This window comes from Podarcis liolepis, assembly GCF_965112155.1.
Source record: "Podarcis liolepis genome assembly, chromosome: 1".
NCBI classification, from domain to species: Eukaryota; Metazoa; Chordata; class Lepidosauria; order Squamata; family Lacertidae; genus Podarcis; species Podarcis liolepis.
Genome location: NC_139554.1, coordinates 90,760,857 through 90,775,031, shown reverse-complemented (window position 1 = coordinate 90,775,031; position 14,175 = coordinate 90,760,857). Strand labels below are relative to the sequence as shown.

Sequence of the window (14,175 nt, the reverse complement as noted above, 5' to 3'; positions counted from 1 at the left end):
GTCTAGGGTGGGATTCTTCAAAAGTGGATGTATTACTGCCTGTTTAAGGGCAGTGGGCACTCTTATCACACAAGAAGTGTTCACCACACCCTAGTGCAACACAATCGAGCTCCCTGCCTGCTGCAGAGAGGGGTTACACCCTTGCAAGCGTCCTCCCCACATCATAAGGCTGCAATAAACTGAAACTGATCCCAGAACGAATCAGAAGGCCCTGCGCTGGACTCCTCAACCAGGGTTTCAGCAGCTACAACATCCAAGGCACTGCAGGGCCCAGCGGTTTTGTTTTCATAGGTCCATGTAAACAACTCACAACATGCAAACTGGGTGTTGCAAAGGTCCACCCACTACTTCTAGTCTGACTAGCCTCTGGACCATCCGAAAGAATTCTGCTGGACAGCTCTTGGGGAGGTTACAAAGTAGTTATTCTGCACCTTCACTGCCTCTTGCTAGGTTACATGATTCTGCCTGCCAAGTGTCTGGCCAGGTTCAGAGTGAGCTTTCCACTGCTTGCACTCTGATCATCTCCCAGCCTGCTTCATAGGCCACAGCTCCATAGTAAACCAAGGGAGGGTGTGGGTTCTGCAGCAGTGGGGCAGACCCTTGGGAGGTCTCATGCTCTCTCTCCCCACCCCCACCCCGTCTCACTATCCCAAGGTGAGACCAGGAAAAAAGGTAGAAACCTTCTGCATTTGAGATAGTGGAGTCTGTGCTTGCTAGGCCATTTAGGCGCAGCTGCCTACTCCCTTTCCTGCACTGAAAGCAGCTTGCTGAGTTTGGTTGAGGTCATTGAGGCTTGTTTCCATACAATGTACTTGCCCAAAAAAGTAATTGTAGAAGTAGACTTGTTTCTGAGGGGTTAGAAGACACGGCAACTGATTGCATCGGTGCTGTAATCCAGAATCATGTAGCTGGTTTAAAGTAACACCTTGGGTGTTAATTATTGAAAAACTTTCCTCTGTATACCTGCTTTTAGGATTAAGTTAGCATCATGGGATATTAATGTCCATTTCACTGTAAATGTATGGAATTTTTCTCCTGGGTAATTTGGAAAAATATTGTGTAGTGCTTTTTGGACACATTTTTCAAGGTTTATCTTTGATAGGTAGAAGATGATAATATGAAATATTTTCTTCCTATCAGGAATATTTTTTTCTACATTGTGAAGTTTTAGTGGTCTAGCTTATGTGGGAGTGGACAATTTTCCTCAGTGCACTAGAGCTTTTATGGCATGTGCTCTTTATTCAGTAATCCAGGAAATATGGTGCTAAGGAGCCAATGGTTTGTTTTCAACTTGAAACAGTCGTACTCAAAACCCTGATCAGCCACAGTGGGGCATATTAGTTTACTTTAGACAAGCCCCATTTCATTCTAACCTAACCAGTGGGGTTGATATAACACTAAATGAAAAACAAATTCACAAGGCATTTTGTATGCTATGACAGGCAGGATCAATAATAAACCTAGCTCTTTGTGGAAGTGCCATTCTCTTAAAAGCCTCTTGTGGAAAGCCGCTGCTATCATTTCCAAGATTTTGATTCAGTACTGAATCTGAGCCTGTTAAGTGTGCCACAGCAGTTACGAAAATAAATGTGCCTGTGAGAACAGGCTAATATTTTTCTGATATTGTTGGCATGTTTTCACTGTGTTGTTTGGAAAACAGCTTAGGGAATCCAGTTGTTGAAACAAAAGAACTCTCCCTCTCTCACCAGAAAATGCATGCGCAGATTTGCATGTGCTCTTCACCAGCCTTCCCAAAATTGGTAGCTTCCAGATGTTTTGGACTGCAGTTCCCACCACCCTTGACTATTGACCATGTCGTCTGGGACTGATTAAAGCTGTATTGCAAAACATCTGGTGGATACCAGGTTGTGAAAGGCTGCTCTACACGTTGCTTTAGGGAACAAATCACATTTCTAGCAACAACGTATGTTGAGTCTTTGAAGGTGGCTGCTTAGATATATTTGTTAGAGATGTCTACTTATTGCTCTGGGAAATTTGTGGACCTTTTATCCAAAATTGTTGGGCTAAGAGTCACCAGCACAATTGTTAAATAAACAGATTGCTACAAAATTGCTTCTCCTGAGAGCTCTTGCTTTCCACTGGAAATGGGGAACACAGCACAAAGCCATGGTTTTATCTGAAGAGCAACATATTTAGGACTTAGGTTATGAAAACCTAACCTCTTGCTTGTTAGTTTGTTCTTTTGTTTCAAAGCAAACATTATTTAGAAGCCTCCTGACGTGCCTTTATAGAATTTATAAACCTGCGAGAGGGGCAGTTGTGTGTCCCGTCCCCCCATTAATCAGCATAGATTCTTGGAATTCCTGTCATAGCATCTCTTTCTTCTGATTTTGCCCTTGACACAACCCTTCTTTTAAAAACTAATAATGACAAATGTATTTGTCATGGACAAATGACGAGAGCTGTTGAGACACTCCCATTAACCTTCCCAAGGGATGATACTGGGCTACTGCTACTTCTTGGTAGTCAAGCCAGCCATAGTAGGACTGCCTGCTGCAGCTGCCTCTCAGTCCTAGCCTGTTTCACCCCATTGGAAGGTTTGAAATTCACAAGGATTGACTGTGGGATGCTCTGTCCTCCTCTCAAGTCTCAGTGCTGAAGCCTGGGCTGTTTAACTCCGCGTGTGAAAGCAGAATGCCTAATGAACACAAGGGGCAAGGATTAATTATGTCCTGGGCTTGAAAGCTGCAGTGGTCTGCAAGACAGCGTTGCATCTCGGCTTGCTATGGAAAGCATGAAGGAATGTTGAGGAAGATTATTTGCAAAAGGATTTGTACCCGTAAGCAAATTTATCACGATTTCCTCCTTTTATTTAGAGAAAGTGTGAGAGGGTTTTGTAAGCGTTTTATTCTTCCCTAACAATTGAGAGCAGACAAAGGCCTCTTTACACACAAGACATGTGTCTGCATATTGCTAGTCATCATTCATACCCGAGCCAAAGAATCAGCAGTGATAGATAATCTCTCATCACAGAAAACCATTCACTGCCTTGGTTTATGGCCACTGAAGCCAGTGGAAGTAAAGCTTGTTTGGACTTTAGTGTTATGAACTGTAGAGCCTGAGTGCGGAATCTAACACTTGCTATAAATTATCACTGCATCACCCAACTGTTTTAACTGAGGTTGGATATGAGTTTTACTTTACTGTGTTGATCTGACTGCTTGCATCTTGTTTTCACGAAGTTCCATATTCTGATTTTTGTCTTATTCTTTGTTTCTCTTTCTGCCTTGTGCACATGCTGCTTCAGAATTTGGTGTCTGAATATGTCAGTTTATTGAAACTGAAGGGGAAGCTGGGAAATGTTAGTTTATTCTGGTTAGTGGGCAGAATGAAATGGGTTTTCAGTCTAAGTTATGGGTAAATGTATTTTTGTAACTTTTCCTAAGGGTGCTGGATTTTTATACATTATGTATAAGGAGATATCTTTTTTTATACTGCAATCTTTTGAAAAGCGGTTTCTCTTTATGATATGTATAAAAATGAAATGTGCTTCTCTAAAGAGAAACGTGGACATCAAGCTTTTTCTTGTCCATTTAACGCTAAGGTATAATAAACCACACCCTTGATGAGTGTAGTGTGTGTGTGTGTGTGTGTGTGTGTGTGTGTGTGTGTGAAAGAGAGAGAGAGAGAGAGAACAAGAACAGCAATGCAGTCTTTCTGCTTTCAAGCACAGGTCTTTGCTATTGAAGTATCTGTTTTCGTTTTATAATAAACACGAACATTTCTACAGTTACTTAGTGTATAGAGCAAGGTCTGTTTCTAAGGGGTGGAAGGATGACACTTTCACATTGTTGACGATGTTGGAGGCAATGAAAGCCTGAGGGAGTGCCTCCCTTCATAGGCCTCTATGTCTCTCACATTTCACTTCAGGTTTATTCCAGTACAAAATAAAAGAGCACATTCTTATGTTGTCTACTGAATGAGGATGGACTTAAGCAGATGTATTTGAATGGAACCATTGGCAATGGATGATAAATGTCAGAACATTTTTATGGGCTCATCAAAATAGTTTCACCACACGTTTCCAGTATCTGGGCTCCAAAGACTTGTGAAACTATTTCTAGAAATTGAGGTTAACTAGGCCTTCATTGTCAAGCTATGGGATGAAAACCTCAGTGGGGGGGGGGAGAGAATAGGAGGTAGGGCAGTCACTTCCAGACACCACCTGCCACCTCCAGCCTCCTGGAATGTTTTGAAGATGGGGGTTTTGGATTTTTTAAAAATGAGATAAAACCTTCCTCGCTACTACAAGCACTAAAACTTCTAACAGCAGCAACAATGAGCAGTCACCAAATGTTTGACAGAAGAAGTTAATGCTAGTTTTCTGCAATTCATTTTGGAGAGCCTTCTATATCTGAAAGGAGATCTGAGAAGGTTAATCCTGTATCTGGGGAAAACAATGTTTAATTTCTGGTTCTGCTGAACAACTTGCATGGACTCATCCCCTAAATGTAATTTAAATTGGATATAGGGGCTAGAATAGTGGAAAAAACAAGGATCACTGTAAGTGATTTGGATAAAATTGTGTGAGGAGCTGTTGCTGCTTTCAGACAGGACAAGAATGGGAAGACAATGTTGTTATGTGACAGTTTAAATAAACAAATGGAGTTTTCTCTGCCTTTGCTTAGCTGTCTTTGTGAGAACTCACAACCACAGGATATAGTGTTGGTCAGTAGCAGTCAATTTTAAAGAACATGGAGAGGTTAATATGAATTGTATATATGGTCCAGGCCTGCATTTTCATGATTACAATATTTCTCAGCTGCAAGTCATATCCAAGGAATAAATATTTCTTTGTGCCCTTGAACACTTCGAGCAGTTAATCACAGCCTTAGAGAGAAAGCTGTGCATGATTACTAACCAATCTCTCCTCCTGGTTGTCAGAAGAAATTTTAGTGAAGGAATTATGTTTAATCTCCACATTGGAAGAGATTAGGGTGATAGAATGGAAGGAATTTAGGAGATCGGGAATTCCCCTGAAACAAACTGTCCTTCCTGTAGTTTCTGTCATACGCTTCACTGAAAAGGTAACATATCCCTCTTTTTAAGAAGGTTTTGGAAATTTGGATATAATCTTGGAACTTGAAAGGCCAGCCTTCTGGCGATCGGGTCTGTCTTCTGAATTCTTGCAGAGTGAGTTTGCTCCAAAATGTGAGGTAGAAGCTATTCACAAATTCCTGAATTTCATCTTGTGCCTTTTTTTTTTTTTTTTTTGCTTTTTTTGCAGATAAAAACTTTGATGATGACGACTCTGTGGATGGGAACAGGCCTTCCTCAGCCAGCTCCTCAACGTCTTCAAAGGCTCCATCAAGCTCTCGAAAAAGTGGGATGAGTTCTGCTCGCAGAGTTGGAACAACAGCTCTGGTCTCAAAGGCTCCAGGTAGGTGGAGGCCTTGATAAATCATAAGGCTGACCTAAAACCCATGGCCCTAAAAATAAAATGTGTGTTGTCTTATTTTCTGTTTTGAGTGCCCATCTGAATTTGCTTGATGGACTATAACATTTTTAGGAGGCTGGCTGTCTTTCATAGTTTTGAGAACTATACAAAAGGACTTTTCTTGAATATGATGGGATAGCATCAGGTCAGCATGGTGCTACACAACTAAATTGTTCATAGTATTTCTACAGATTTTCTCCCTATTAGCAGTGCAAAATCAGAATTGTCTTCAAATCTTCATTCATTTGCAATTTGTAGTGGTTCCTATAAAGATAGCACTTTTTCATATCTTGTTTTCCTGAACTGCATGAAAACCAGAATAAGAGAAAGAAATAATTAGGAAGCTGGTTCCAAATGGCACCTACAATAAGCTTTCAAGAGTTTCTGTGCTGAACAATAGCCTCAGCTAATTAATGTTTTAAAGATTTTCCTTCTTCGGCCCATCTGTCCATCTTCATTGTATGTTCCTGTCAAGAATACCATACTTTCATTAATTATGCATGGGTCTGAATCCTTTAAGAGAAAAGGCATCCCTCTAGTTTAGGTAATATTCTGTTATATTACCAGACTCTGTGTGTTATGAGATACACTTATTCTTACTACTTCTAGGTTTCTTTGCTTTTCTTATCCTTAGTAGAATAAGAAATATTTACATGCAGCTCCTTGCACGTCTTGATGGTTTCATCAGCTTGTTTTGCCTGTTATTTTCTAATTTTGTTTTAATATTGTTTAACAAGAAGCATTAAAGCACTCTTTCCTTTTGGCATCTGCCAGCGACTAAAGAAGGAGCTGGTGCCGTCGATGAGGAGGATTTCATTAAAGCTTTTGAAGATGTCCCAACAGTTCAGGTAATAATAATGTGGCTTAATACACACACACACACACACACACACACACACACACACACGGTCCTTCAGCCATAGTCAAGGCTGATGGACCCAATCTTTCTTATCCATCAGTTATGTCTTCAGCAGCCCAGGTCTCAGTATTGTTACTTAGATTATGCTGCCACTGCTCCCAAATACTTTTCAGCCAGCTATGGGAAGGGCAGTGGGTGGAGCTTACTTCAGCCCATGGCCAATGCAAATCCTCTTTAATATTTTCTTTGCAGACAAGATGGAGGGGGGCGCTACCTGACTGTATGTAGAGCAGGGGGCAGCCAACATGGTGCCTTCCAGATGTTGCTCTGAGGCCCATCAGCCGAATCCTGCATGGCCTGTGGCCAAGGATGTTGGGGGTTGTAGTTAAAGTTGGCGTGGATGACCGACTGCAGTTGTTGTAAAGGTTCATCAACCGTAGGAGTTGAATATAAGCTCAGCGTTTATGGAAATAAGCCTTGTATCTTAAGAAATGTCATGTATACTTTCCAGATTTATTCTGCCCGAGACCTTGAAGAATCCATAAACAAAATCAGAGAAATCCTGTCTGATGACAAACATGATTGGGAACAGAGAGTAGCTGCAGTGAGTATTTGTTGGAATTCTGTATGTATTGCAACTTATCTGGCTTGTATTTTACCACTCTTTTGTGTCTTATGTGAGAGTGGACACCTGAAAGTTGTCACTCTGTGGTATGGTGGAAAATAGCAGTAGTCCTTTTATACATACATATTTATGGAAATCAAAACTTATCTGTATGTCTTGGCTCTCAGTGGACAAAGAACTCGGAGTATGGTTTCTGGCCTGGCAAAATCTTTAATGCTCAGTCAGATCAGGTGCTACACATGACTAAGCAAGCTACGGTGTTGATACAACAAGAAACATGCCCTCTTGGGTCCCTTATATGGGAATGGAGTCAGTACAACTTCAGCATGGCAAACCGGCAAGCAAATGGGAATTACTTCCAGAGGGCTGGATCTAAGGTGCCTGTTAACACCTACCTGTACACTCCAATGACTCTGGTGGTGCTGGAGGGGATGCTGAGATTGGAGGTGAACCTGGCACAGAGGTTGGGAGTGAAGGAGGTTCGGTGCGCCTGAGTAACGTGGGGACAGAACGGAGCACTAAGAGCCTGTGTTCTGCTGGAGCCCTCTCTGGTATCTGACACCTCATCCGTAGCTCCCTCCCCTTCTCAAGCCTCTGATACAGCCTGTCCCAACCCCTAGGTCAGCTCCTCTGATTCCCGCTCCCCACCCCTGGTCCAACCACAGTGTCTCTCCAGGACTCATGTATTCTGAACCATTATACCTCAGAAATTCTAGTTTTCTTTCTGGGGAGTGTGTGTGGGGGGAGGGAGGATCTAAAGAAGAAAATTTAGCTTTCAGTTCTCAGGCTTGTAGAAAGAAGTTTGAATAAGCCACATTCCTTGGTGGTTCACACGTCACTTTAAAACCCAGCCAGGTGGGTGGGGTATAAATAATGAAATGTTATTATAAAACATGGTTCATATTAATCTGCAGTTTGTTCTTGTTACCCAACAGCTAAAAAAGATCCGGTCTTTATTGCTGGCTGGAGCTGCTGAGTATGATACCTTCTTTCAACTCCTGCGCCTGCTCGACGGAGCGTTTAAACTATCTGCTAAAGACTTGCGGTCCCAGGTGGTGCGAGAGGCTTGTATCACATTGGGGTAAGGAATACAGTCTACATATTCTTAGCTGTCTTGATAACTGTTGTAACAGGGATTGCAGTGGTTTGTTCGCAGTCCTGCCACTTCTGTTTTGGCAGGATTAGGGGTGCTCTGAGTTAGATTGCTTAACATCCAGACCAGGGATATATGGAACCTCCATATATTATTTGATTCCCAGCTCCCATCATCTCTGACCATTGACTGTGCTAGCTGGCTACAAATAAGGAGGACATTCCTATTAATGTCATTTCTAGAAAGGACGCAGTTCTTGGTTTAAGTGCCTAGAAGCTTATTTTATATTGTTCTTTACGTTTTACCCCTAAGCCAAGTGCTACGCCGTATTATGAACGTACCAGAAGCAGAACTTCTATTTTTTTAAAAAATGGAAAGCTATAATATTGCTTCTAGGTTCAACCAGAGTTCAAGGGGAAAGTTCAAATCGTTGCTTTGGCCTGCTCATCCTGTTGGTGGTAATTCTACATTGGAGTCTGCTGGACTCTAGGGCACATTTAACAGCGCCACTGAAATTTACGAATGTCAAGACAAGATGGAAAGCTTATGAAAAGAATGGGCCTGAAACCGACAGTACTGGAAAAGAAAGCAATTTAGCTATGCCTTCTGGGCTGTTCCCCGGTAGTGTGACAGTGACCTGCGCTAACTCTATCGCTTGTTAAAACACATACAAAAAATAAACCACATTATCTGTTAGAGAAAAAAATGTGAAGTGTTTTGTTAACCCAGTTTCTGGTTATGGTGTTTGTAATGTATTGATGCAATTGAAAGCTGCTGAGAGCTTCTGCTTCTAAGTAGCATATGATCATATTGAACTCCATTTTTTTGTTTTACTGTTATGACATAATTCTCGTGTTGTTGTTTTTTTTGTTTTGTTTCAGGCATTTGTCATCAGTCTTGGGTAACAAGTTTGACCATGGGGCAGAAGCCATCATGCCAACAATCTTTAATCTCATTCCCAACAGTGCCAAAGTAATGGCCACCTCTGGTGTGGTAGCTGTTAGATTAATTATCCGGGTGAGTATCTCTCAAAGCAATTGTGAATCGTGACACCAGGGAATATTCTTTATTTATTAGAGTTGTGGGGGGGGGGTATAAACATTTGAAAAACAAACCAATTAGCATGCTGTCCAGAAGAATCCTAAATGGGACAACATTTGGTAGACAAGAAGACTGTGTGTGTGTTTGTAGACAAAGCGCACAAATGTGCTAATTTTCACAACGTTCCTTCACGGAACATCGCCAGACTGGAAACCAACAAAGCCTAAGAAATGAAGTGATTCAACGGTACCCTCTGGGCTACCATCTAATAGTATGACAGTGAGCTATGCTAAATTCATAACTTGCACAATTCTGATGAAGAATAAGGCATATCATTTGTTGGAGACAAGGAGGGATAGTAATCGTTTGTTGGTGATCAGAACTTGCCCTGAGAAAGCAACCATGCAAACAAACATATTTGAATTCCTACTCTGTGTCTGAGCCTTGTTGATGATCCCCTGCCATTTTTAAATTCAGTTTTGGTTTTCAGTACCTGAAGGAGAAACAAATAAATCCATATCCAGTTCTAAGAAAATATCAGCATTAAAAGACACATAGTTGTATCATCACAGATTCTGTGGAGGCAAAACTAGAAAACTTTTTTAGTATTTTAAACTTTTGTATGTTTTAAAATAGAGTTGTAAATCTTTGTTTTTGTAAACAACTTTAAGTCTCTTCCCCCCCAATCAAGTGGTGTATAAATTTTATGAAATAAATAAAGCAAACAAGCGCAGGGATGTAACTCAGTCCAGTGTATTTTTTTAACAAAAGCATGTGCCAAGAAAAACTGATAATAAATAAATGAATACAGTTTAATGTTCATGATTTATACATTTAAATCCCACCTTTCTTCCAAGCATCTTGAGCTAGCTTGCATGATTCTCACCACAATAGCCCTGGCTGAGAGGTACATAGGCTGGCCCATGGTCCCACAGTGAGCTTTACTGCTCAGGAAGGCCTTGAACTTTGCTCTCCCCAGTTGCAGTCTGACAATATAATCACTATACTACACTGCATATAATTGTTTGTTTTTAAAATATTTATTATTCTTGTAATGGAGAGGAGCAGAGGGACATGTTTGGCACTGAATCCATCCTCTGTGTGTCTGATTGAGTCAACCACAATCTTTTCATTTTAGCATCTACACTTTAGGAACAGTTTTGGGTTTTTTTTTGCTTTCAACCTCTCTTAAGATTTCCCTGTTGTTGCTTTTCGTTCCGTAGCATACACACATCCCTCGACTAATCCCCATCATCACCAGTAACTGTACCTCCAAATCTGTCGCAGTTAGAAGGTGAGTTGTGTTTCCCTCCCCCTTTTCTTGAACTGGTGGCTTAGCAAAATGAAATTTAGTGTTAGAATTGTAGATTTGGAATGTCCTAGAGACTGCCCACAGGACAGGGAGAAATCTTTTTCACTGTTTAGCAGAGGCAGTTTTAGGGTAGTATGTTCGGTTCAGCCACACTTGAGTGTCGGCCCATAGCAGGTGCTGCAACAGTGAGCACAGGAGGTGGGGAGCATCAAATTTTAGCATCACACAGGGTGCTGCTGAAATTTGAGAACCCAAAGTCTGCCACTGCTATTGTTTTATTGCTTAATGTTCGGTGTTTTATTATTTTTTTATATGTTTTGGAAGCTGCCCAGAGTGTCTTGGGCATTATTATTATTATTATTATTTATTAAACCAAGGCCAAATACATGAATTTTAGTTACCAATAAAAAGCTGAAGACCCCTCTCCAAACACAGTGGATACAAAGTCTCTCTCTCCCCCACATTTAGCCCAAGGTCCAAATGCAAATCCAGAAATACGCCAAAATTCTGCAGATCAAATTAACAGTGGAGATGCCCCTACTTCTCTTCCTAGAGCCCTCAATATATTGCCACAAGAAGGGAAATCAGCTAGATCTCTGTAACTGCCAGTTTCAGAAATCTTTAAGCCTTCTAGACACTAATTGTTTCATTCTTATATTATGTGTAGCACCTATCACACAGTAGTTGACAATTGTTAAAAGCATCCGCAGTAAGTTAAAATAAAGTGACCTGAAATGTTCAAAAGTTGGTATTAGCTTCCAACTGGCTTGGATAGAAGACTTCAGTCTTAAGGGTGCAGGGTGGGGATGGAATCCTATCACTTCAACGAGGTAACACACTTAAATTAGTATAAAAAACCCCAACCCCCAGTATTCCCCCCCCCCATCCTAAACACCCATTCCGAACAAGATTTCTGCCCGCATTTGAAATGCTAGTTGATCCCAACAAGGGACATGATCCTCACTTCAGCACTGTATGAAATGTTGCGTGTGGTTTTTGTTCTGTGAGCCCAAGACTTTGGTCGAAACATACAAAAATGTGCTTTCAAGGCAAAAGGAGAACCTTCCACATTCTATGACCAGCCGGAGGGACCCACTTAAAAATAAAATCCAACCACATAGTGATAGGCACACAGAATATTACAGTGACTGCATCACAACTACAGAACTCACATTGCCCAGAAATTTGCAAAAGCCTAAGTATTTTCCAGAAGCATATATTCTTTGGTAGATGTGGCTTTTAGTGACCTTGGGTTAGGCAGTTATGAAGTTTAATGTGGTATGTGTATTTATAAAGATAACCTAATTAATGGTAATTTCCCATATTTGTTCATACCTTAGGCGCTGTTTTGAATTTTTATATTTACTTTTGCAAGAATGGCAAACACACTCCCTAGAAAGGTAAGATGTGTGTATTGTAATAGAGGAAGCATGCTTCCCTCTAACCTCACTTCCCCCCCTTTTTTTCTTTGGTAGGGAGGGAATTCTCTGATAGACTTGGCAACCTTTGGGAAGAGTAGGCAGTCTCCATTGGGCTCCTTACTCCCGCAGATATCATGTGGCAGCAGCTATTCTAGCAGAGGGATTGATGAGAAGCAGGGCCACTCCTTCAGCTCTGTGGGAAGACCAGTTCCATTTAGTGGAACTCTCCCTGAACTGTTCTGTTCCAGCTAGTCCTTAAAAGAACTGCATCACTTTAAGGATTGGTGCCTGAGTTTCCTTGCTTTCCCCTTCCCTCTTTATTCCTTTTCCTCTCTGCTTGTATTACATTTTTTGCATTGTAAATCTGCAGACTAGGTGTGTGTTTATTTATCTTACGTAAGCTGTTCTTGAAGCATTTTTGGCTGAGGAGCACAGTAAAATATTCTAAATTAACAAATAAACAAAAGAGGAGAGAGAAACAAGGGAGCAGAGGAAATCAAATTTAACCAGTGTGTGTTCTAGCACCAGGCCTATAGGATCACTGTTAGGTAAAACTGCTGAGTAGTGTGATATTTAAAGATTTCCAAGCCAGCTTGGTTACAAAGAAGATTTTTCTTTGACCACGTTCAGAAGTTGAAAATAGTTCATGAGTGTTTTATGCTTAGAAGCAAAAGGTAGAGTGCCCAGGGCAGAGAGGAATTTGGTTGCCAGAGAACTGTGTTACTTATGTAATAGCTTATCCTTTTCAAAACATTTGCAGCTAACTTGAGTATTTAGATGAGAGCTGAATTATAAGAATCTGCAGGGGTACAGAGCATAAGGAGATTGTCACAGTAGCTAAAAAGACGTTGCAGTTTTCAGCCAAGTCAGTGAGACAGCATCCACACTTCTTAGCCTTAAAATAGTCCCTAAGGAGATGAGACAGCTTGCATATATTGTATTGTGCTGACAGAATATGTATCTGTCTCTGGGAACTTTAGGCGAAGCTTAGTCTTCTGCTGTCTAATACCTTGTGGCAGGAGAGCTCCACTTTTCAGGGCAGGAGGGGAAGAATCCTAATGCCTTTCTTAGTTCTCCACATGCTGGGTTGAGAGTTAATTTAGCTAAATTTGATATTGCCCATCTGGAATGAAAAGGAGAACAGATTGCCTGGGAAATACCACGCTTACAACTGAATATGGTACGTCTCAATTCACCCTTTCTCAGTGAGGAAGGAGAATGAAATGCATGGAAAAGAATAATTAGGCCTATATTTCCTATCACCACGGCTATATTTTCCACACTGCAAAGGATATTTCACTGGCTCCTTGTCGTATCCTACATCACCCAAATCTGTCTCTAGAGATTTTGTGATGGTTTAATCTCAACCAAACTGACCACTTCCCTTTTCCTCACAGAAGTTGCACATTAGACTCGACCTCATTCCCATGTAACATTAAGCCAAACTATGACTATTAAGCCAGAGGAGCAAATGTGCAGGCTCCTGGAAAGGAGATCACGATCAGCATGTTGCTCCTCTGGTTGTTCTGCCACTGTGCTTTCACTTAGCTAAGTCATGGTTTGGTTTCACACACACTGTCCAAATCCAGGCTCGTGATGTAGTTTTCCAAGGCAAACCATGATCCACAGGACAAACCTAAATCACAATCCTATTTTGGATTACATGCTAAACTGTGGCTTAGCTCAGCACAGAACCAGAACAGATGTAGGAGCGAAGCAACTGTGATCTGCTCTGTGGGAGCTTGCACAGTTACTCATGCTGCGTGCAGACGGGACCACCAAATTGTTTTGATAGCTTTGTTCCCTGAACATTTTGTGCTGTCACATTATCTTAACCAGTTGGTGTCGCAAGCACGATACAACATAGATTATGGTGCCAAAGTTGTTTGTTCCGCTCCCGCCAGCAAGTAAACCCTATTGATTCCCAAATGGCTTCAGCGGCATATGCACATTTTAGCATCTCTATACTTTTATGCTTCTGTGGTTTCCAAGTAACTCAGGATTGACCTCTGAAGAATGTTTCTTGGCATTTTGAATACAAGAGAGGCAAATGCAATAAAGCTGACTGGCACAAGTAAGCAACCACATCCTCAAAAAGGATATTGTGTAGAAATCTGGGCTTAGCAAAGCATGCTGTTTTTATTCTGGCAAGATGGACAAACTTTTTATGGCCCCAAAGTGCAGTGGCGCTGGAGTATCTCCCCCCCCCCCCCGGCCTGATAAATGATGTTGTTTTCTAATCTCAGGCACATATCAGTATTGGCTGAAACACTAAAGAAGGGAATCCACGATGCTGACTCTGAAGCACGGATAAAAGCCAGAAAGTAAGTGGGTGTCTTTTTCCCTCCATTGCAGATTCCATCAAG

General features: G+C 41.3%; 1 protein-coding gene across 22 annotated transcripts in view; it reads left to right on the top strand.

The window, feature by feature from the left end:
* CLASP1 (cytoplasmic linker associated protein 1) overlaps positions 1 to 14,175 on the top strand; it is a 160,572-nt gene that overhangs the window by 70,793 nt on the left and 75,604 nt on the right. For all 22 annotated transcript variants that reach the window (XM_083488423.1, XM_083488433.1, XM_083488422.1 and 19 more), the window contains 8 exons: positions 5,249 to 5,401; positions 6,233 to 6,306; positions 6,829 to 6,921; positions 7,878 to 8,023; positions 8,917 to 9,052; positions 10,300 to 10,370; positions 11,729 to 11,788; positions 14,056 to 14,133. In XM_083488423.1, the coding sequence (XP_083344549.1) occupies positions 5,249 to 5,401; positions 6,233 to 6,306; positions 6,829 to 6,921; positions 7,878 to 8,023; positions 8,917 to 9,052; positions 10,300 to 10,370; positions 11,729 to 11,788; positions 14,056 to 14,133 (811 nt within the window). The remainder of the gene's footprint in view (positions 1 to 5,248; positions 5,402 to 6,232; positions 6,307 to 6,828; positions 6,922 to 7,877; positions 8,024 to 8,916; positions 9,053 to 10,299; positions 10,371 to 11,728; positions 11,789 to 14,055; positions 14,134 to 14,175) is intronic.